The 24,148-nt window shown below is 48.0% G+C and overlaps 2 protein-coding genes across 8 annotated transcripts in view; both read left to right on the top strand.

The window, feature by feature from the left end:
• The window catches only part of LOC140918363 (syntaxin-binding protein 4), a 122,876-nt gene extending 114,228 nt beyond the window's left edge, over positions 1–8,648 (top strand). For 4 of the 5 annotated variants that reach the window (XM_073362553.2, XM_073362558.2, XM_073362555.2 and 1 more), the window contains 3 exons: positions 2,907–3,043; positions 3,687–3,744; positions 5,091–8,648. In XM_073362553.2, coding sequence (XP_073218654.1) covers positions 2,907–3,043; positions 3,687–3,744; positions 5,091–5,196 — 301 coding nt within the window. In that variant the 3' untranslated portion in view covers positions 5,197–8,648. Of the gene's footprint in view, positions 1–2,906; positions 3,044–3,686; positions 3,745–5,090 lie in introns of those variants that run through there. The other variant, XM_073362559.2, reaches the window with a different exon arrangement.
• Positions 8,649–12,551: 3,903 nt separating this feature from the next.
• SEC14L5 (SEC14 like lipid binding 5) overlaps positions 12,552–24,148 on the top strand; it is a 58,885-nt gene continuing 47,288 nt past the window's right edge. For 2 of the 3 annotated variants that reach the window (XM_073362547.1, XM_073362546.1), the window contains exons 1-2: positions 12,552–12,643; positions 21,962–22,038. In XM_073362547.1, coding sequence (XP_073218648.1) covers positions 21,976–22,038 — 63 coding nt within the window. In that variant the 5' untranslated portion in view covers positions 12,552–12,643; positions 21,962–21,975. Of the gene's footprint in view, positions 12,644–21,961; positions 22,039–22,620; positions 22,660–24,148 lie in introns of those variants that run through there. The other variant, XM_073362548.1, reaches the window with a different exon arrangement.

Genomic DNA, 24,148 nt, shown 5'->3' with positions numbered 1-24,148 from the left:
TAACACTGAAAAGGTTACAGGGACATTGTTAAGGTTTGTAGCCCTACCCTACAAACTGAACGTATCTTTTTTTAATATCTGTTGGAAAAACCCGTATCATTCTTTGATGCATTGATTTGGTGCATTGATTTCCAAAACAAATGAATCAGAAATTTGCTTTTTTTATTGTTTAAAAAAAATCAGCATTCCCATGCTAATGAGCAACCTCATAATAATACACCAGTATTTATGCATGACAGGGGGATGGTAGAGTTCAATTTCAGATAAATCCAAGCCATCTATACATACAAAATGATGGGCTCTAAATTACCTGTTACCACTCAGGGAAGAGATCGTGGAGTCATTCTGGCTAGTTCTCTGAAAACATTTGCTCAATGTGCAGCAGTTGTCAAAAGGTACATCTACACGGCAGTTAAAAACTCGCAGCTGGCCCATGCCAGCTGACTTGGGCTCCCGGGGCTCAGTCTAAGGGTCTGTTCAATTGAGGTGTAAATATCTCGGCTTGGGCTGGAGCCAGGCTCTAGGACGGGGTGGGCAAACTTTTTAGCCCTAGGGCCACATCAGGGTGAGAAACTGCATGGAGGGCTGGGTAGGGAAGGCTGTGCCTCCCCAAACAGCCTAGCCCCCGCCTAACTCAGCTGGCACAGGCCAGACGCAGATGTCTAATTATAGTGTAGACATACCCAAAAAGGCTAATAGAATGTTAGGAACCATTGGGAAAGGGATAGATAATAAAACCGAGAATATCATAATGCCATTTTATAAATCCATGGCACAGCCACACCTTTAATCCAGAGGGAATTCTGCCCCCCAAAATTTAAAATTTTGCACACAATATTTTAAAATTCTCCAAAATTCTGCAAATTTTATTTGTCAGTAAATAAATGTGGCTCCAGCATGGCAGTGGGGAGCACAGGTCACTGGCTGCATTGAGGTGGGAGATCACCCTGAAGCCCCCACATCCCCTGATACAGGGACTTGGCAGTGAGGCTGCACCTGACCCTGACAAAGTGCAAGAGCTGGGCCTGCCCCAGAAACACCCCAGGGCCCTGCCCCTCTGCACCAGGGGCACCAGGTGTCGGTGAGCAGGCTCAGCTCAGCAGGATCCAAGTGTGGAGGGGCTTAGTGTGGGAGGATTCAGGTGGGGGGTGAGAGGTTTCTGTGTGGGGCAATCTGGATGCAGGTGGCTCAGTGGGAGATCTGGATGCATAGAGACTTGTTGGGGGGTTCTGGGTGCAGGGGCAATGGGACTCTGCAGGGGATCCGAGTAAAGGTGGTTGGGGTACGGGGTGGGGGGTTTGTGGGAGAAGATGGGGCTCGATGGGCAGGGCTGGGTGTGTGGGGTTCAGTGGGGGATCTGGGTGCTGGGGGAGTGGTGCTTGATGGGGTTGCGGCCCAGGTGCAGCTGGTTGGGGAACAGTGGGGCAGGGTTTGGGTGTGGGGTGCTCATCGGAGGGGTCCAGGTGTAGGGGGGTGGGGCTTGTCAGGGTGAGGGTTTGATGGACCTGCTTAATGGGGGAGCCCCAGCTGCAGCCAAGGGGACGCCGACATCCCCTTTCCCCCCATGATTCCCCTATCCCCTTTTCTTCTCCATCCCCCTCCCCTCACTCCCACATTCTCCTCCCCCTGCCCTATTCCACCTCTCCTTCTTTCCCTACTGCCTCTTCCCTCATTTCCCCACCCCCACCACGAGCACTCACTGTTGCACAGAATAAAAAATAGGAAAGCTCCCAGCACACAGAAGGGGAGCACGATTGGCACTAGGACCCAGGAGGCGGCATCAGCAGAGCCGAGACAGCCTCCTTCAGCTGGGCAGCTCTGCTCTTGCAGAATGAGGGGGAGGCAGTGGCATGTAACCCCATGTGTCCCAGGTCACCCCCACCTCCATTCTCTCCCCCCTCCCATGTGGTTTCCCTTTCCTTCCCTGCCGTTTTCTGCAGGGAAACATAGGAAATTTGCGGGGGGGTTCTGCGGGTGCATGCAGAATCCCCTCAGGAGCAACAGCTTGAATACTGCGTGAAGTTCTGGTCGTCCGATCTCAAAAAAAGATCTATTAGAATTGGAAAAGGTGCTGAGAAGGGCAACAAAATGATGGGGTATGGACCAGTTTCCATGTGAGGAGAAATTAAAATGACTGGCACTGTTCAGCTTGAAATAGAGATGGAGAGGGGATATGATACAAGCCTATAAAATCATGGATGGCACAGAGAAAGTGAACAGGGAAGTGTTATTTAGCTCTTCACATAACTCGAGAACAGGGGGTCACCCAAAGAAATTAATAGGCAGCAAGCTTAAAACAAGCAGAAAGAAGTACTTCTTCACACAATGCACAGTCAGCCTGTGGAACTCATTGCCAGGGGATGTTGTGAAGGACAAAAGTGTAACGAGGTTCAAAAAAGAAATGAATAAGTTCATGGAGGATAGGTAGCATCAACGACAACTAGCCAAGATGGTTAGGTATGCAACTCCATGCTCTGGATGGCCCTAAACCTCTCACTTCCAGAAGCTAGGACTGGATGACAGGGGTGGAACTCTCGCTAATTGCCTCTTTCAGTTCATTTCCTCTGAAGCATCTGGCACTGGCCACTGTTGGAAGCCAGAACACTGAGCTAGATGGACCATTCATCTGACCCAGTATGGCTGTTTTTATGTTTCCAAGGTGGTGGTTTCTAATACTCTGAGAATATTGTTTAAAACTCTTTGACAGTGTCCTTGCATTAATGAATTACATCACCACAACACCAGTATGTCTAAAAGAGAAACTCTTGTGTTGCTGGCAGAATGAGATGAAACACACAGTACGTTGTAATTTGCAGCGGGGGAGGGGGGTTCTCTCATGAGTTGCTAGTCAGACCTTTTGCTGTGCTGCTCATTTTATTCTGGCAAGATTGACTTTTGTTTTTAAGAGTCAACAGTCGGACAGAGGAGGATAAAACAGAAGCAAACTTGGATGCGTCTCTTCCATCTCCAGATCTCCTGGACCTATTGATATCCGAAGCTAAAGAATTGTTGGAGCCCATTCTCGCTAACACCACAAAGGATGGTAAGTTTTGTATAACCCTTCTCAGTGATGAGGCAGCTTTAGAGGCCCAAATTCAGAGGAGAGTCTGAAGCTAAGAAAGTCTAGACGCAGTGTACTTCTTGTTGGGATAACTTACACTTTCACCCCATACTTGTTAAACCAGTTTAGATTCCCTTAAGCTTATTTAGATTCACACCTGCTTACTGATGCATAATTAATTTATACCCCACTCTCCGTATGGATCATCTCTGAATTTGACCTACAGTGTTGGAGGGGAGGGAGTCTAGGACACGTCAGATTGATGTAACTCCTACCGAGGGACCAGGAAAAAGGAGTTTAGCAGGAAAAGTAGCTAACAGAAAGGGTGAAAGGCGTCCTTGGCATGAAGTTCTATCAGCTTAGACCCCCCCCCGCTTCTGGATAAGTGGGTGTAAATCAAGCTAAGGGATTCTAACTCAGTGTGTGGGAGTCGAAGTCAGCTGTCTTACCTGCAATTCTGAATGTAGCCAATGGGCCCTAAACATTTCCAGTGAGAAGGGGAGGTATATCCTTTATGCAGGTACTATGCTCCCGGTGCTGGTTGCATTGTACATTGCTGTTAAGGAACAAATAATGGTGTTTTCTGACCCTTTGTTAATTGGTGGCTGTGTTCCTGTGTCTGCAGTATTGCCATACAACTGGGACGAGTGCCTGACTGGGGAGGGAAGCCTCAACTACAAGGAGTAAGTGTCAGGTCTGCCTGGGCCTCTTAGTTCTGCCGGAAGTATTTGCAAACATCTCAGCCTTCTGAAGATCACTGTCCACCTACAGTTGTGGTAGATTTTAACTGGAAAGATCTCAACAAAGATTAAAAAGCTTCTTTTGAAAACATGGCTAAAATTGAACACTGCTCATTTTGTATCCCTTTATCGTTTTCATCCAGACAAGTGGCAACACCTCGTACGCCTTCCTGAAATACAACGTAACAGGCTCACTCGCTCACGCTCTGAAACGTAGATCTGCTTCATCCAAATCTCATCTCCTGATCTCGTTCAGTCTGAAACACTAGATCAGCTTAATTATAATCCGTTACAGTCTGTGCAGTAGTCAGCCTCCTGGATTTTATATCATATGTCTTCAGTATATTCCATATAAAAGTTAAGTTCTAGGGAGCCAGTGGGCAGCATAGCAATGCCAAGTCACTAGGCAAGGGTGCTCATCTAGGACTGGCTGTTGAAAGTACGAGCAGAGAACCCATGCACTAGAACAGGAATAGGTAGACATCAGGGGGTTCCATGGACTGGCACAGATGTGGCAATAAAGAAAACACAGAGACATCAGAGGTGAGAGGGGACATATTCCTTCTTCCGTACTATAGAGACCCAGCCTTCAGAAAATGCTGATGTCAGGGAAATGAGTTCCTTCCGAGGCAAGCCATTCGTCCTGCAAGGGAGTTCCAGCAGGGAGCAGGGCAAATTCTCTTGCCAGTTCCTGTTGTGTTTTTTATAGCCTGCCTTTGTTCGGGCCAAGTAGGGTTTTCTGGCTCCAGGACTTGTCTGATCGACATTTTCCTCGGTGACTGTATGGTTCTTCAGTATGAATAGAGCCCTGCTGAGGGTCTGAATATTACTTGCTCCAAGCACTACATATATAAACACACACATTTAATTCTGATGCACTCCAGCTATCACTCAGCAGAGTACAATCAGCATGGGTTGTATTTAGGTACCGATTCTACACCCTTCAGTGGGAATACTCTCATGCTTTAAAGTTAAACATATGCTTATGTGCTTTGCTGAATTAGGGCCTTATTTTTGAGACCTTAATAATGTATACTTCATTGTCTCAGGCTAAACCTTTAGCTGGCCATCTCAACTGCACCCTAAAAATCTCCAAGCACCTCTGTTTCGTGTGTGCAAAACAGATGCACTGGCAAATTTTACAGGGCAATTAAGTAGTCCTACAGAACGTGTGACCTTTATATTTTTCATAAACCATCCCTTCCTTTAACACAGAATCCTGTTTTTATACTAAGTTGCCATGGGCGTTCTTCTCCCACACCTTTGTAAAATTTGATTTCTGTTTCCAGCCATCTTCATCAGGAAACCACATGGCCCCCTCCTCCGACCCATAGCAAGAGTGATGAGCCGCAGCTCTCGAGCTCAACCAAGGAACTGCCTGAGAAGACCACATAAATCTCCTGAGATGCACTCCTATGCATAACCGTGTATATTCATAACACAGATGCTCTGCTGGGAGACAGGATGCAGAATGGATGGTTCAGTTTCCAGGCAGAGCAGAAGATCCATGAGTTTTCTGCTGAGACACTGATTCTTCTGAGTAGCCACCTAAGACTTAAGCAGCAAACCCACCCGCATGGCTACCTCTGAATTATTATACAAGGCTGTTCTCTCTTGGTTCTGTCTTTATAGACAGCCGGAAACTTATCACTGAGGGGATGTGAATGCATGGACCCCACAGGCAGGCAGCCTTTAGAGCTGGCATTCTATAAAGTAAGAGGAGCATGGACTAACCAGAGAAGGACACGTGTCCTGAAAGGATTCCTTTTGGGATTTCATATGGGAAAAACCAAAGTAAACTTAGTGGACTGTAGTGAAACCAACCTACTCTGTAGTGTCTATAGCTGTCTTGGGATACAGATCATGTGTTTTTTGTAAAGCTTATCCCAGCTGCAATGCTTGAAGTGGAAAGAAGAAGCCCGGAGGTAGCCGACAGTGTTAATAATGTGGTACCTGTGAGCTCTGCTGAGCACAGAAAGGACACCATGGAACTATAGGGGTGTGGGGTAACACTTGGAAACTAGACCCATGTGGTTCGAGGTTTTATGTGGTTAGCAATGAACATGGTAGAGATCTGATATGAAAGCACAGCCTGGCAAATAAAATGAAAACACTGCTTAGAGGGTGTTTGATTTCTGAGCTGGTGAGGTTTGGAATTGGTTGGTTTGAGTCTCTGGGATGCGTTTAACCTACTTGGGCCAGCTACTTCTTAGCCTCAGTTTTTCCCTTATGTATGACAGATGTTGGCAACTAGTAGCAAGTTGAACTGAGATATCACATTATAAATGGGCATGTTCTAGCTTTTTACCCAGGAACTTTTAAGCATAGCTTCAAATTTCCTCTTTGGGACTTAAAACCACACAGGTCCCACACAATTGTCAAAGGAAGGCATGTGCATAATAATAATACCCTGTTGTGACGGGTACAGTCACAGAGACCCCCCTTGGGACTCTCACCTGATGTGCTGAAACTACCTCTGAGCCCGTTTTCCCTGCCAACTTGGGACTCCAGAACCCTGCCTTGTTGAGCCAGACACACTACTCCGCTCCAACACAGACCCAGGGTCTGAACTACGTCCCCAAAGCTGCAGGCTTTAACTGAAAACCACTCAGCAGGTACTCCTATCTCCAGCACCCAGACACCCAGTTCTCAATGGGATCCAAACCCCAAATAAGTCCATTTTACTCTGTATAAAGCTTATAAAGGGTAAACTCACAAATCGCCCGCCCTCTATATCACTGATATGCACAACTGTTTGCTCCCCCAGGTATTAATCACTTACTTTGGGTTTATTAATAAACAAAAGTCATTTTATTAAGTATAAAAGTAGGATTTAAGTGGTTTCAAGTAATAACAGACAGAATAAAGTAAGTTACCAAGCAAAATAAAACAAAACACGCAAGTCTAAGCCTAATACATTTAAGAAACTGAATTCAGGAAATCTGACCCTCAGAAATGTTCCAATAAGCTTCTTTCACAGACTAGACTCCTTCCTAGTCTGGGCCCAATGCTTTCCCCTGTTACAGTCCTTGTTCCAGCTCAGGTGATAACTAGGGGATTTCTCATGACTGGCAACCTTTGTTCTGCTCCACCCCCTTTTATAGCTTTGGCCCAAGGCAGGAATCCTTTGTCTCTCTGGGTTCCCACCCCTCCTTCTAAATGGAAAAGCACCAGGTTTAAGATGGATTCCAGTATCAGGTGACATGGTCACATGTTACTGTAAGACCTCATTCTTCATTACCCACAAGCTGGCCCCCATGTCCACAAGAAGGCTTGCAGGTAAATAAACCATCTACACCCAGTTGTCCTAGTCAATGGGTGCCATCAAGATTCTAAACCACCATTAATGGCCCACACTTTGCATAATTACAATAGGACCTCAAAGTTATATTTCATATTCCTAGTTTCAGATACAAGAATGGTACATTCATACAAATAGGATGACCACACTCAGTAGATTATAAGCTTTGTAACCTTTTGCATAAAGCATATTCCAGTTACATCATATCCACATTTCTAAACATATTTTTATAAAAATATGGAGTGCAACGTCATACCTGTATTCACTTATTTATATGTGACTTTTTGTCCCAAAAGATCTTAAAGCACTTTACAAACAATATACATACAAAAATCTCTTCACCACTAACATGCAGCCAGCTCTGGGATGGAGGAGAGCAGCTAAGTAAACAACTAGCATGGTGTAAGAGATGGGGGACTTTCGGCTAAATGACCTACTAGGTCCCTTCAATCTCTAATACTCCCCATGGTAAGGTGACTTTCATTTTAACGAGAATGAAAGAAGATAACAATTATACAAATATATTACACTGCATCATGATCTGGGCAAAGAAAACATGGCAAAGCAAAGTGTTGCATGGAAAGCATTGTATGACCTAACCAAATAAGTGGAGAGGGAAGGAAACAGACACTAACCCAGTACAATTCATTTCCTCTACCCAATATCCATGAAAATGTAAGACTATAGCTACAGCCCTCTGCCAACCCACTTTCTACAAGGAGAAGAGCCTTTCAGATTTTAGCCTCTGAAGACCAGAGGATTCTGTACTCTCAGCAATCCATTTGGGAATCCCCGGGTTCCTGTACCCAGACAGTCAGGACCCTTTCGGGAAGACTTTTACATGGTTTTCAAAAGAGTCCATTTTTTAGCCTGACCCTATTGTTTTCTGACAGTATCTCATCGCACAAGTCATGTCCCCTTTGAGATTGCTTCAAGCACAGTCTCCTATTAATAGCCTTGTTACTAGCCACTACCCTTTCAGAGAAACATTGAAAGCTAAGCTCTGAGGAGGAGAACGCTGCCAGAATTGATGTAGATTTTTGTGATGATAAAATTGCTGTCGTGCCTTACTGTTACGCATATGGTATTAGGTCGGAGGCAGAAAGCAGAGCAGGAACACTGACCTCTTCCCACAGTAACTCGGAGACAAAACGGGAAAGGCAAAAAGAAACAAATAGCATGTGCATAAAAGTCAGTTGAGAAGGCACCTAACTGAAATGCATCTTATTTATATAGGGCCTGTTCTAGCTCTCCCATAAAGCGCTTAATTCTGCCTTCAGTTGCAATTGGTATGACACTATTGTAGAATTCTCTGTAAAACTTATCACTGTAATATCTAAAAGATCTCTTGGTGTCAGTGGCTGTTATGACCATGTATCTGGGGTCCAAAATGTTCTAATGGAAATGAGGAGAAGCATTTACAATAAAGATCAGGAAGTCCTATAATGCATTAGTCTACAACCTGCAGTTAAAACGAGTGAAAAATAACAAGGGTTATCCACTAGAGGGGAGCCCATACTGTCCCATTAAAGTAATTAAACCGTAATCCTAGACTGCATTCAGTGCACTGCAACCACATAAACTTGCAATCACGCATCAAAGCAAAATGAAAATGGCTGGAGTTTGGCCTGGAAGGCTGTGGGGTTTGAATCTCACTGGTTTGGTGTTTCTTACTCACTATATCTGTGCATTTTTGCTTAAGCATGACAGAAGATTCAGTTCTTACTGCTTATTTGTTTTTGTTTTGTTTTTCCTAATGAACAAAACATAAAAGAGATGAGCAAAAATATTTAACAGCTACAAAAGAGGAGGCTGCACAGCCAGGTACCAATGGTAAAATCTTGAAGGATCAATAGTGATGCAGATATGTGCAGTAAAGAACCACTGATACAATATTTTGTGATGGGATAGGTAAGGCTGTTGTATGAGGGATCATTTGGGTGAGTAGTTGGTGGGGACTCGAGATCTGGATTCTCTTCCCAGCTGTGGTGCTGACTCAGTCTTTTAACTCGGATAACTCAGTTCATCCCTTTGTGCCTCAGTTTCTACATCTGTAAAATGGGGATAATTATACTGACCTACCTTGCTGGGGTGTTGTGAAGCTACATCAGTGTTTGTAAAGCACAGTAAGTGGGTTTGAGAGTCTCGTACGAGAACCTCTCTAGAAAGGGGCATCATAATAATAATTATTTTATTTTATTTCTCTCTGTAGAAATCTCCCCAGAACGAATCATGTCAAGCACATTCCTAGTTGGGAAAACTTTTGCTTACCCCTAAGCCCGGTGAAACTGATTGCTGCCTTTTTGTTAAATGAAGCTAGATTAAAAATTAGAAAGTTTATTGGCTGAGAACCATTTCTCATCCCCAAGCTAAATGTCCCTTAAACATGCTTTGGAGTGAGCTGGCATTTCTGAGTCTCATGATGCTGGTGGATGTACTGAAAAGTGGCCCGCCATTGAGTGACACCGGCTGCATGGAAGCCCAATACTGGAGAATGGATACTCGCTTCCAACCTGCTTTAAATACAGCTTTAACAACCAGGTGAACTTTGCAGTTTAATATTTAAAGAGGCTCTTTAATGTTTAAACAAGACTGATTTTCTCTGGATCATCAGTAAGCACACGTGAAAGGAGGATGGAAAATGGCTTAGTGCAACAATACGGAGGGGGTTGTCCACAGAGTGCTACTTTTCTATGGGGACCTTCCTTCTACACTGGATTCTGAAATACAAAACCTAACCAAAAATTTCCACAGATTCTAGAATTTCCCTGCTGCTGCTGCTTTCTGGATACACCCTTGATGCTCCCTGGTTCTCCGGGTATTCCAAGAGGAGTTTGTTGTGGAAAGGCCCCATGGTGCCACAGTCTGAAAGGGCGGACACCGAGCAATGCGTCTACACTCAGAGTTCAGGAATCCTGGGCAGAGTTCCAATCCAGCAGTGAGTCTTGGGTGCTCCTGGTTGTGGTCGCCGCCTCCAGTCATCTTTCCTCAACAACCTTCTCTGGTGTCTTCTTCTGCGACAATCTCCCACTATAGCCTCCCTCCTTATTCCCAATGCAAGGTCGCAAGCTCCAGTACTCACAGCTCCATGCAGCTCTGGGCAACAGTGATACTGGGTCCAGCTCCACTTTGTCTTTCTCGGGTGATTCCTCCCTGGCACAGTGCTCCTCCTGTCCTGGGGCGGTGCTGGTCGGCTGCTCTGTACCTCCTAGGCTCGGGCTGGTTCTCAGCTGCTTCCCTTTGTGAGGGCCTGCTTGCTGTAGGTCCTTATGCCTGGAGCTCGAGACACACCCACCCTGTGGTGCTCCCTCTCTACTCCCTTGGTACAATGTGCACTTCCTTATCCTAGAGCAATCGGCACTCCCACTGCCTCAGGACAATGTTTTAATGGGGCTGTGCTCTCTAAATCCCAAACGGGTTACATTTATTTCTCAAAGAATACAGTATATAAATTGTAATAAGAACTAGGCCTGTGTATGTGGTCATACATGTTAGTTACAGTACATACACTTCTCAGCCTTACTAGCAGGTGCAGCATAGCCTGGAGGATGGTGTGGACTGCACCCTCAGCAAGTTTGCAGATGACACTAAACTGGGGGGAGAGGTAGATACGCTGGAGGGTAGGGATAGGATACAGAGGGACCTAGACAAATTAGAGGATTGGGCCAAAAAAATCTGATGAGGTTCAACAAGGACAAGTGCAGGGTCCTGCACTTAGGACGGAAGAATCCAATGCACCGCTACAGACTAGGGACCGAATGGCTAGGCAGCAGTTCTGCAGAAAAGGACCTGGGGTTACAATGGACGAGAAACTAGATATGAGTCAACAGTGTGCCCTTGTTGCCAAGAAGGCTAACGGCATTTTGGGCTGTATAAGTAGGGGCATTGCCAGCAGATCAGAGGACGTGATCGTTCCCCTCTATCCGACATTGGTGAGGCCTCATCTGGAGTACTGTGTCCAGTTTTGGGCCCCACACTACAAGAAGGATGTGAAAAAATTGGAAAACGTCCAGTGGAGGGCAACAAAAATGATTAGGGGACTGGAACACATGACTTATGAGGAGAGGCTGAGGGAACTGGGATTATTTGGTCTGCGGAAGAGAAGAATGAGGGGGGATTTGATAGCTGCTTTCAGCTACCTGAAAGGGGGTTCCAAAGAGGATGGCTCTAGACTGTTCTCAATGGTAGCAGATGACAGAACAAGGATTAATGGTCTCAAGTTGCAGTGGGAGAGGTTTAGGTTGGATATTAGGAAAAACTTTTTCACTAGGAGGGTGGTGAAGAACTTGAATGCGTTACCTAGGGAGGTGGCGGAATCTCCTTCCTTTGAGGTTTTTAAGGTCAGGCTTGACAAAGCCCTGGCTGAGATGATTTAATTGGGGATTGGTCCTGCTTTGAGCAAGGGGTTGGACTAGATGACCTTCTGAGGTCCCTTCCAACCCTGATATTCTATGATTCATTGGGCCACAGTAGCCCAAACATAATACTGGAGGGAGTGGAGCTGCTAGGCGGGGCTTTAGGTTGCAGCAGGACTTCAGGTGCGGTGGGGGGCAGCTTTTTGGTAGCGCTTGAGGTAGGGTCGGGGGCTGTGTGGTGCAAAGGGGGTTAGGGTAGCTGGTGGGGCTCTAGGTGATACCATGGCTAGGGCTGCAGGTTAGTTACGGGGGACAAAAGTCACAGTGTGATTTTTCTATTGGCTTTGATGCTTTGTCCTGACTGATTTTCTCAAATAGTGGTTGGTGGGTGTCAGCCCCATGCAGAGGGGTGGGAGATGGGGGGGAAGCTGAAGAGCAAGCCTGCCCCCCAGCTCCGGGAGAAGGGCAGCTCCTGGGGGTGGAAGTTGGAGAGCAAGCCTGTGCCGTAGTTACCCTGCAGTGCAGCTCCTCTCCAGGGGCCTGGGCCTAGCATCCTGGTCCTGGCATGATGATCAGGTGTGGAGGGTTGCAGTACCGCACTGCTCCTCAGGGTGGCCTTCCCCCTACTCTACCCTCCTGACCAGAACTGCAGGAGCCCCTGCTGCTTGATGTGGATGCAAAATGAGCTTGCTCTCCAGCCCCTACTCACCCTGCCAGCCTCACCAGGCAGGAATAGGGTTGTGGGGCTGCCATGGAGGATGCTCTTGGGGGGCAGAAGCGGGCAGTGCCCCTCTGCAGGGCCAGCAGGAGGACATTTTTTAATAAAAAAGCAGGGAGCAGTCGTGGTACACGTAGTACCCCGATTTCTACTGCACTCGGGGTCATTCTGCCTTACTTTTGGTGAAAAGGGCTGTAATAAATCTGCAGTCTTAACTGGGCCGGAGCTGGGCGGGGCAGTGGGCGTGGCTCTGTCGTGGGCGGGGCATTGCGGCACAGAGGGCGGGGCTATGAAATAGAAGGGTTGGGCATGGGCGGGGCTGTGCGGCCCAGTGGGCGGGGCGCTGGCGGCGCGGCGATTGAAGGGCTGCTGTATGCCGCTGACCCGGGGAACAGCCGCGGCAGCAGGAGGCCGGGACGCTGCCTGCGCCATGGATCCGGTCCGGCTGTTCCGCGGCGCGGTGTGAGGGTGAGTGCCGGAGAGTGGGGCCGGCTCCCAGCCCCTGCGGTACCCCGCAGCCGGGGCAGCATCCCCAGCTCCGTGCCGCTGCCTGGCTCGGCTTCCCCCCGGCTCCCCGCCCTGCCCCCGCCCCCGGCTCGGCTCCCGCTGCCGGCCGGCTCCCCCGCAGCTCCGTGCCGCTGTCTGGCTCGACTTCCCCTCGGCTCCCGCTGCCGGCCGGCTCCCCCGCAGCTCCGTGCCGCTGTCTGGCTCGGCTTACCCCCGGCTCCCTGCCCCCGACCCCGGCTGGGCTCCCGCTGCCGGCCGGCTCCCCCGCAGCTCCGTGCCGCTGTCTGGCTCGGCTTCCCCCCGGCTCCCCGCCCTGCCCCCCCTCGGCTCCGCTCCCCCGCAGCTCCCTGCCGCTTCTCGGCCCGGCTCCCGCCCCCGGCCCGGCTCCGTGTCGCTGCCCGGCTCGGCCCGGCTCCCCCGCAGCTCCGTGCTGCCAGCCCCCGGCCAGGTGCCTCCTCCGAGTTGGCGCCCCTCCCCCTTCTTCTGCGGGCGGCTCCCTGCCTCCGTCCCCGCCCTTTCTGCTTTGCTGTCCCGGGCCGGTCCCGGCTCTGGTGCATCCCGGGGGCTCGGAGCTCCGGTTGCCTCCGTACGGGGCTAGTTCCGCCCTGGCAGGTGGCGCACCCCAGCCGTCCGCTACGGCGCCCGGGGCTCTGCGGGCAGGGCCTGGGGACGGTGCCGTGAGCTGCCCGCCCCGGAGAGCGGGGTAGACCCTGGGGAGTCTCCCCACAGCTGAGGTCGCAACCCAGCTCCCCATTCCCGCTCCGGGGCGAGGAGCTGTGCTGGGGTCCAGACTGGGGCTGGCCCTAGACCCTGCTTGCTGTTGCTCACCGCCTCACCCAGCTGGGAAGAACCATTTCGCCGCATCCCCTGTCGTGCGGATCGTGTCCGCTCCAGCCCCCTCTTCCTGGGTGAGGGGCAGGGCGCAGGGAATCTCTTCCTCTGTGTAACTCCAGTGCCAGCCCTCCTTGCTGCTCTGAGCAGCAGGGAATTGATTTGACCCTGGACAATTTCGCTGCTGCCCCCGGGGCTCTAAACAGCCCCTGTAAAACTGGAGAGACAAGGTGGGTGAGGTAATAACTTTTATTGGATCAACTTCTGTTGGTGAGAGAGACAAGCTTTTGAGCTACATAGAGCTCTTCAGGTCAGTTACCCAGCTAGGTAAAGTTAGGTGCTGAGCAGCAGCTCTGGAACTGGAGCTGCCAGCCTGCAGCCTCAGGAAAATGGCACTTCTGTGGGTCCCATCCAGCAGCTTTTCTTTGCAACCATAAAGTCTGGAAACATACTCCCTGCCCCGCCGCTCCAGTCTTGGGCTCTCACACAGCTCTGCTGATGCTTTTCAACCTGACCTGCAGCCCTCTGTATTAATCCTGTCTTGGGCTCCCACATAACACCGCTAATGTCTCTGAATGCTGACCTATATCACCCTTTCTCCTCAACTGCTCCAATGTGGGACTCCATGAAGCCTTCCCAATGCACTTAAGTCCTGAACTGTGCTGATGCCTGCTGATCCAGTGTGTCCCGCACCCTTTGGTAGTTCCAAACTTGTAACAATGGTTAGGGGCAAACTGCTGTGTGATGTGGAAGAAGTTAATGGTCTATCCTCACTTGAACCAACCAGGGATTTGATTTCTGCCCATTAGATGCTCAAGACTTCACAGTGATAGTAAGGCTACTCTAGAGTAGCTTAGAAGAAAATTCCCACCGCATCAGCTGCAAGTTGGCAGCCCTAAGGTGGTCTGTCAGTGGTGCTGGACGGGAGTGTCTGGTTCTCTCTGACAGAACGCCAGAGGCTTGCGTGTACTAGGGCTCCACTGGTACAACTGAACAAGCACTAGCATGGGTGGGATTTTTTTCCTCTAAAGTTGCCTGGTGCAGGCACTATCTCTGTGGGTAGGAGAGTGGGCTGAGGAGTACAGGGAAGGGAGGGGACGAGTGGGTGGAATGAAGGAGACGTGAAAAAAAATCAGTCTTGCTGATTGGAGAAGATCGTAGTTAAGAGCCTCAGGGGAGCAGAGAGAGGAGTAAAGCTGTTGGAGTGGTGATGAATAACTGACAAGCCTGAAAACACTTATCTTGCAGTAAATCACTTTACACTCTAAAATTCATTTAGAAAAAAACAGACTAAGTTCTTGTTGCCTTCTATTTCTGGTTCCCATATTTAACTTCTTGCCTTCTGGTTGTTTTAAAAGCATGAAAATAACTCTTTTTCCCTTAGCAGTCTTAACCTTTCAAAGTTTCTTCCCTTCTGCCTGGGCTTGAAATGAACACAGAGCTAACATTGGCATGTCTGCCCCAGCCTCATCATGGATATCATTAAGCTCTTTTTTCTATATATGTTCTTATTCTGTGCTCATCACCATGGTATCAGAGTAATAATCTTCCAGTAGTGTATTAAGCAACATGATAAATGACTTTCATGTGTTTGTTCTCCCCTCCTCTCTCCAGGTGCAAATTGTGTTTGTTCAGAGGTGTGCTTTGATAGTTTCTTTGATGGTGTTAGGGGTTTTTTGTTTTGTTTTTATGTACGTGACACTGTGTTTTTTAGATCAGAGATGGTGATACTGGAGAAGTGTGCCTTGCATTTAAATGTAATATGGAATTCAGTGGATGGAATGCTAAGCTCTGGTTTTGTCTTGCTAACTGACCTTTTAAATAATATTTTTAAACAAAGGACTTTCAGAAGGGCTGGTTGTGCACAACTCCATTTGATGCCACTGAGAACTGTGGGTTGCTGAAAATGAGGCCCCAAATATTTCTAACTTCAAAGGCTGGCCCCCCAAGTTAATATAAAAGTATTGATATGTTTGGCTCCGCTCCTGTGTGCACCTTGACTGGCTTTAGTGCAGGGTTAAAGCAGGCCCAGCTGTTCTCTGGGTCGGCATACTGGTAGTTTGGGTTTTCTTGGCACACTAGTAACACACATTGCATCCATGACTTGTGCAGCAATAGGAACATCTGAATATATCATGAAACCGTTTGAAGATGATACAATGGTGAGCCTTGCTCAAAGGTCCAATTCAGTCCCTTCTCCACCGGTGCTGTGCCTTTTGTGAACAGGGCGTGCCTGCATAACAGTCCCGGTAGTGTGGTAGATCTTCTTAGTCAGGGGTGGGCAAACTTTTTGGCCTGAGGGCCGCATCGGGTTTCTGAAATTGTATGGAGGGCCGGTTAGGAGAGGCTGTGCCTCCCCAAACAGCCAGGCATGGCCTGGCCCCTGCCTCCTATCTGACCCCCTGCCCCATCTGTCCATCCACCCTCCCTCCCCCGCCCCCCTCCACTCTGTCCCCTGACTGCCCCCAGACTTCCTGCCCCATCCAACCCCCCCTTCCTTCCTGACTGCCCCCACCCCAAGACCCCTGCCCTATCCACTCCCCCACTCCCTGCCCCTGACTGCCCCCTGCTACCTCATCCAACCCCTCTTCTCCTTCCTGACTGCCCCACCCCAGGACCCCTGCTCCCACTCAACCCTCCTGTTCCCTGACCACTCCTGGCCCCAACCATCCCCCGAACTCCCCTGCCCTCTATCCAACCCCCCCCCACACACACACTCCCTGCCCCCTTACCGACTGCCTGGAGCACTGGCGGCGCGGCTGTACCAGGACAGGCACCAGGACAGAGCATTGTGCTGGCGGGGTAGTGAGCTGAGGCTGCGGGGGAGGGGGAACAGCAGGGGAAGGGCCGGGGGCAAGCCTCCTGGGCCAGGAGCTCAGGTGCTGGGCAGGATGGTCCTGCGGGCCGGATGTAGCCTGCGGGCCGTAGTTTGCCTACCTCTGTTCTTAGTGCATCAGTCGCTGTCTAGAAAGCCTGTCAGTTCCACTCTGTGAACTCCACTACACCAGGGACAAGTTTGTTTGAAGACACTTAGCTGTACAAATAGCACCGCACACACCATGGGGCTCAGTTGTATACTGTTTAGCCAGTGATCAACTTCATCTTGGTTCATCTGCTAGCATGTCTAGCGTTTTTTTTTCCTGGAAGTCTGCTGAGGCTGACATGCAGATGCTGGTAGCCATCTGGGGAGATGAGCTCCGGGAGAGGCTGAACTCTGTAAGGAGCACTGTGCTGTGTAACTGGGGCTCCAGGCAACTAGCAGAGATGTTCTTTAATCAGAACACCAAGTGGTGCTGTGAAAAGATTAAATATTGGAACCAGAGTTCCTTCCAATAAAGCTCAGGATAGGAAAAGTAGGTCCAGCTCTGCATGTAAAATGTATCTGTTCTCTAAGCTGGACTGAGTCATTGGACCTTCCATGCAACCTCCTGTGCTACTGACTAGCATGGAGACTACTTGCAGTGCAGTAGTGTGAATGCCACCTTTTGAACCGGGTGCCCAAGAGGGATGAGGAGCTGGCATGCGAGATGCCAGACTGAGCGATTCCCAACATGTTTCCAGGATCTCTCTGGGAAATCCCAGGACCCAGCCACACTGTGGCAAAAAGAAAAGGAGGACTTGTGGCACCTTAGAGACTAACAAATTTATTTGAGCATAAGCTTTTGCTCACGGCATTCAAGCCAGTTTGGCAGGAGGAGAAACCTGGGAATGAGGAGCCTTCTATGCCAAGTATGCAGCTTTGCATTGTATTAGGTATCAACGGGGGCTTATCTCGAGACCATATGGAAATTTTTTTTTCCTCTGGGTTGTCATTAACAATGCCACTCATTTACTGATAAGAAGACTGTTAAACCTTCACAGGTAGCTGGAAGTGTTTGCTTCTTCCTTGTTCTGCGAGTCTCCATGATTCCTCCTTCCTTTCCACCACTCCACTTTTGTATCCTAATTTTATTGCATCCCTTGGTATTCCAATGAATGGATGAGATATTGCTAGGTAAATAACCCTGCCACTTATTTTTCATTGTAGTGGCTCTGTTGCTCCATAGGCATAGAGGCAGGTGGACAGAATCCAGAGGGTGGAATGGTTGGTGGATCTCAGATCCAGGAAAAAAGAAGCTGGAAAGTCCTATTGCTTCTCATCAAGAGAGATGGAAAAGGGATTTTGATCAAATGCTTTGGTATGAGGATGAGGCTCACTTCTGGAGGACACAACAGTTTTCGGCAGGAGATTCTAGAATCTCCAGAGATTTCCAGAAGGCGAGGAAAGAGTGACATGAGAACAGATGGTTCCAATGAGAGAACTTAAAAGGTCAAGAAAACATGACGTAACAGTTGATCCAGCAACTGGCTCCTGCCAATACAAATGTGGTAACCAGGACAGCAACTACTGTTGATCTTCCCCCTACTCTCCTGTAGTTTCTCAGGTATTCCCCACTTTCACATGAATGGGGCAAGGAAAATGAGAGCCCCAAACATGCACTTCTTTCTGTAAAATACTATTGCTTTAGTTACTGTAGATGCTAGTCTGGTTTGATACTGCAGCTGGTCATTGTGTGTGTAATATAGCAGATTCCAGGAAAAGTCAGACAAGTAGGACTCTTTTTAATATCGATTGCTCAACAGTTTTGTCCTCCACAATGGCCCTCCAACTCTAAGCCAAATTGCTGCTAAACAATGAGAAATAACTGCAGGAAACCATTCAAAGTGTCCCATACTCCCCAAAGCACTCTTGAAATCCCAGCTAGAAGTAAGTGCTGCAGTGAAGTGTGTAAGTGATTTGGGAGCACAAGTCCCATTGATATATATTTATTTATTTGTTGCACTTGTGCTCTTATGTTGTTGTGGTTCCTGTGAAATTCCCACCCTCTGTTTCCATACATCTGGCTACACGTCATAAAATCTTTTTGCCTGTACAAAGATAAAAGGAAAAGCCCTCATGGGAATAATAAAAATGGTAAACTAGATGTTAGCTTGAATGTCTGATTCTAAATAAAATATTCTTTCCCCAGTTCTCCCATCTGTATAGCAAAGGGTACAGAATAGTTCTAATTTGAACAAAAAGAAAAGGAGTACTCGTGGCACCTTAGAGAATAACAAATTTATTTGACTCCTTTTCTTTTTGTGAATACAGACTAACATGGCTGCTACTCTGAAACCTCTAATTTGAACAGCATGCTGGGCTAATCAGTAACAACAGCCCCAGGTGCAATAGTTTGCCTTTCCGTGCACAGGTTGCTGCTTGCCCTGCTGCTTACTCACTTCCCTACTCATTAAGGACCCCCTTTTTTCTTTTTCTTGTTCAAATTGCAGCAGGTAGATATTATTGCTATATTAGTTACTAAACTGTTGTGGGTTAGGAAATCTCCAGCATCACTCCTCCACCATGTTTTCCACCCTTCCCTCCCCCCCCACCCCAGAATCTGTAGCTGATTCACCACTATCTAAGGTTTGTGTAACCTGGGAACAACTTCATGAGCCACAGCAAAAGTGGGTAGACAGGCTCACCTAGAATCACAATCGAGATGGAGGCTTTGTTAATGTTCCTCAGTGGGAATATAGTCCCTTTCCCTCAAAGTCTCGAATTTCTGGAAAATAATTGGCCGTGGGCATGTCACTGGGCCATTCTCGGCACAGCTGGGCCCTTCCCAGGTGATCCATGTAAGGCTTGCACCACTACCGAATAGTATCCATTGGTTAATGTATTGCTGGAGACTGGCCAAGAGTGGGCACATGGGTTCCATCAATCGCTCCTGCACAGTTTGGGAAATCCACTGCTGAAAAATTCCTCCATGATCTCTGCTATACTGGCTGTTTCAGTGACATGCCCCTGCAATGCATTTTATGTAGTGTTTCTGCATACCTACCTTCATGGTGACCTCTGCCACCATGGATTTCTGAGCCCTAAACTGGTCCAACTGACCAGTAACTAGGCAGGTCAGGTTTCTATAGGAGGATCTCATGGTGTTTTCCATGGGGAGCAGTGCTGTCATCTGGGTAGTTAAGGGGCTGGAGTGTCTGTGCTGTCTGGCCACAGAAGGATGGACAAATCTTCTTCTATCTGAAGTTCTGCAGCCATTTCTGCTTGTCCCAGGTCTGAAGAACAACTCTAGCCCATTAGAGAGTGAGCGCAGACCATGGCCACAAACTAAGCTTTATCCAGTTAACATAGTGCTAAGTACTGTCCAGAGGGGGGAGTTTTATGTATGATGTAGCACGAAATTCCTCAACTGCTAGTCTCTATCTCAGGTACTCAGCAGGTACATTCCAGGGCTACCTTCAATGTCTCATGAGTGCTGTTTAGAAGCTTCGGCAGAAGCCATTCTGGCTGTGTGAAAGAGGGGCATTTATCCTGAATTCCTAAAGCTTTTCTGAAAATGGAAATTGTGCCAGCACCTTTTCCCTGGGAATGATGGGGAATTTTCTGGGGCATTTTGAGTTTGATATTTTCTCCCACAGCCCCTCTTGACTCCTAAACCTTTCAAACTCTTTCTCAAGCCACTGTTACAGGGAATTTGGCTGGGAAGTGTGGAATAGGCACCCAGCGGGGCGGTAACTCTGTAACAGTGTGGTGCAGCGCAAGTACGGGCGAAACAAAACTGTTCCTAAACCAGCATGGCGACTGTTTTGCTGCCTCGTTGGACCTTATGCTGCTGCCATTCTGCAGGTTCAGTTAGCAGTGGCTCATTTCTCTAGTGTGGACACAGATTAAGACTGACTGCTGTTTTCTAGGTTGCTGCTTTCTCTGTGCAGGACTCGTTGCCCCCCTGTAGAGAGAGGGCATGGATTTCATATATGGGAGCCAGGTCAGCGAGTGCTAACCAGATCACGGCTGAATACCTTTGGCTGTTAGGGTTCTTCCACTATGTTAGCGCTTACCCAGAAGGTCCCTGCACAGGCCAGGTACCACAGCTACATAATCAAATTACAGCCTTACGGCACAAGGTGCCCAGTGCTCCTCTTGGCTCGGGTACCTGTTACATGATACCAGCCTGGCTTTCTGAGTGCTTATTTGCTCTCACCCTGTTTGCTTTTTGCTGGTGTCGGGTGCCCTGGTGATGGTGTCTCTCCACACTGTTGGGCCTGCCGCTATTCAATTTCAGTGCTGATGCGGTTTCTCTAAGATCCATTGAGCCCTGAACCTGTCTTATGGATCGAAAGAGTTAAGTGTGTCTCTGGCTGAACGTGAGACTCTTCTACTACGAGCTATCCCCAAACTTCTGAACTGTGATAGGCTGTTCTCTTTGCAAATCCCCCCCCCCACCCCCTCCTAATATTGAGGTGCTTAGACCTTTCCCTGTGAGAGGGTAAAGTGGCTTTCTTGTTGAAATCTTCCTGAAGCTGGTGGGTGTATTGCTGCTTAGAACCTTTTAGCTCTGTTTCACCTCTAATCCTCAGCTTAAAGCAGGGGTTAGTTCTGTGTCGTAGCTGTTGAGTTCCGTGCTGAGTGACAGTACTTTCAGTGTCTGCTCGGCACTGGAATTTGAGTGGGGTAGGAGCTGCGTGGATTCTCAGACCCAGAGCCTGTCTTCTGTGTTCCTAGCATTCTCAGACACTTGGTATTCATGGGACACACATGCAGAAAGCCACGTAACACGCTTTTTCTAAGGGTGTACATATTCTCTCAGGATACTTGTTACTGGCATGTGTTTGAGGGTTAAAACCCCAGCGAAGGAGGCAGCGGAGGAATTCTGATGGGTGGCTTGGATAAAGGAAGTGCTGAGGTCTGTACTGCTTGTAACCAAGGGAGGCAGTTGTTTTCCTTCATTCCACTGTGAGCAGTTGGCGTTGTCACTTGTCAGTGGGGTGCGATTCTTGGTTAAGTGGTGGGCAGGTTTTGTGAGCACTCTGCCTCCTTTGGCTCTCTTAATCAGGTGGGTTAAGAGATGTTTTAAATCCCATGTGCCAGACAAGGAGATGCAGGTGTAACTGTTCCAGCACTGTGGATTTGTGTGGTGGTATGAGACAGCGGGTAGAAGACACAATTTGGAATTCAGGCTTGGTGAGCCGCCCAAGGGTCTCAGTCTCCCAGGTATGGTCAAGCAGCTCTTTGACCTAGCAATCTGTTTCATGCTCTGAACATCTGTTGCTGTTGTAAGTTGCATTTAAGCTCTAAGTGGGATTCACAGCAATGGTGTTGGGACACAGAAACGTGCACTGCTTATATGCAAGACAGTGTAGCCTAGTGGGTACAGCATTACACTGGGACGAGGGAGACCTGGGTGCTATTCCTGACAGTGCTGCTGGCCTGCTGGGTGACCCTTAGGCAAATTACTTCACCCCTCCGTGGCTCAGTTTCCCTATCTGTAAAATGGGGATAATGATACTGACCTCCTTTTGCACAGCACTTTAAGGTCTAGTGATAAAAAGTGCAAAATATATGTTGATGCTTATTAGAGTTTTTGTGTTCAGGGTAAAAATCTAAAAGCCACTATTCCCTTCCCATTGCAGATGTGCGGTTAAAAATGGTGCAGAAGTACCAGTCCCCTGTTCGAGTCTACAAATACCCTTTTGAGCTCGTCATGGCGGTGAGTGATGTTGCACTTCTACCTCTTCTCCTACAGCTGAACTCTCGACAGCAACGTCTGGCATCGTCAGGTGTTAGGGCTCTGGTGTGAGATCATGAGTTATTTAGAGCAGGGTCCACGGGCCGTACATAGCCCACCAGAGCGTTTCATAAGGCATGCGGCCTGCTTCAACACAATATACTAATGGTCAATTCATTAGCGTTTTGTAATGTTTACATCATTTTAGCTTACACAAGTGCCTAAATAGACAATACTGTAGATAGGTTGTTTCTATATAAATACATAAAATATAAATCAATACGGGTAACATTCTGTCTTATTAAAATATGGAGAATCGGTTTGGCCCACACAAAGGTGTGCTTAGGTTTATGGCGCCTTCCTGTGCAATAAGGTTGGGCACCATCGATTTGTAGAGGAACTTTCTTTAGGATGAGTTCGGGGCACAGATTTCTTCCTTCCATTTCAATCTGCTACGTTCACTGCCATACTTCAGAAATAATCAAAATCTGCTTCAATCTAAGTATTCTTTTAATCTAGTAAAATTAGTTCATTAGTTTATTTCTTGCCCATAGGCATGAGAACAGTGTCAGAAGGACAGGAAAAATCATGCCATTTGTGCTGGTTAGTATTTTTTTTTTTTTTTTACCCTGTTTGCTTCTCTGACGCATGGGTCCCTGAGCAGCCATCTGTAAGATAGAGCTGCATCCTTCGCAGCTGATTCTTAAAGCTAGTGGGACTGTTGTTGGTAAAGGCTATCCATGCCTGTGAAAGTGCGGGCAAGCAGCCAGCTGCGCTTGGTTAGGGCCTGGTTTAAGGAACCATCTTTGGATATTCCCAGACTCCCAAAATACCATTTTGCTTAGAAACTCCCAAGGTGAGGGAATATTATTAATAAAGTGGCAATGAGGTGATTCTATAGGTTTCAATGATCCTTCTCAATCTGGCGTGAGACGTGTGCATGGGACAGAGACTATGTAGGTAAGTGTGATTAGAGCTGGTTAAAAAGTAGGGGGAGGGGAATCTCTTCAAAAACAAATTTCCCCTTTTTTCCATTGAAATTTTGGCCTTTTTTGAACTACAAAATTTATCAATCAGCCTTATGTGATGCTATCCCCATCGTGGTGGATAAAGGTAAGGGCTCTGGTTCTATAACTGGGCGATTTTTGCTGCTACTCCTAATGTGATATTTCTGACTCAGCTACAGATCTCTAAGGAGTGAGCTGAATAGCCCTTGGGTGGGCTTGCACCTTGCTCTGGCAGACTTCAGAGGGAAGCACCGGGCAGCTGGTCATTCAGCCCAGAGGCCCCCATATGAGTTCATCTTTGTCGCATCTTGTTCAGTAGCTGTGTAGCTGCTTGGGGAGACTGAGCCTTTTTGGGTTGGAACATCCCCAGTGTGTTCCATGAGCCCTTTCTACTGAACTAGGACTCTAGCTTTTCCTAGTGGCTGATACAGATGGTGAGTAAAGGGGGAAACATTTAGATGAATGGTTTGGAGTGTGTCCATGGATGGAGGATGTATGCACCATTCCCTAGAATGGTTTTCAGCCTTGGATTCTGTTGGCCCCATTGCTACTTCTAGATTACTGCATGACAGCAGTGGCCCTTGGTGCCTTTCCTAATGTACAGCTGGTATATTACTATACAACTGGTCTGGGACCTGGTTATCCGAAACAGCCTCTCAACTGCTTTGACAAGAGGTGGAATAAGACTGGCTGGCAGGCTCTTGCAATTGGCTCCCAAATTTTGAATGCGCCATTATGGTGGTGCTTTCTAAACTGAGAGGAATCCAGTCCCCTTGAGGCTCCTTCACAACCAGTCTAGTGTGAAAGGCAAAGCGTAAGGCCCTCTTTTGTTCAGTGTTGGACTGATTCTTTTCATTGGCTTTCTGTCCTTGCGAACTTGTGAACCGAACGCCAGGGCCGTGTGTGCTATGGAAATTTGTAAAACATATCCCAGGCTAACAAAGCATGTTGCAGAAAGCTCCTACCAGAGCAAGCATCTTCCCCGCCATGCTGACTCTGTGCAGCCCCTGTTAAAACAATACAGCAATGGTCATTACAAAGAGATGTGCAAATAGCACTAACATGCCAGATGTACATCTGCTTCT

The sequence above is a fragment of the Lepidochelys kempii genome, chromosome 10 (genome assembly GCF_965140285.1).
Source record: "Lepidochelys kempii isolate rLepKem1 chromosome 10, rLepKem1.hap1, whole genome shotgun sequence".
In the NCBI taxonomy this organism is placed as follows: domain Eukaryota; kingdom Metazoa; phylum Chordata; order Testudines; family Cheloniidae; genus Lepidochelys; species Lepidochelys kempii.
This window is presented reverse-complemented; position numbering and strand designations above follow the sequence as displayed.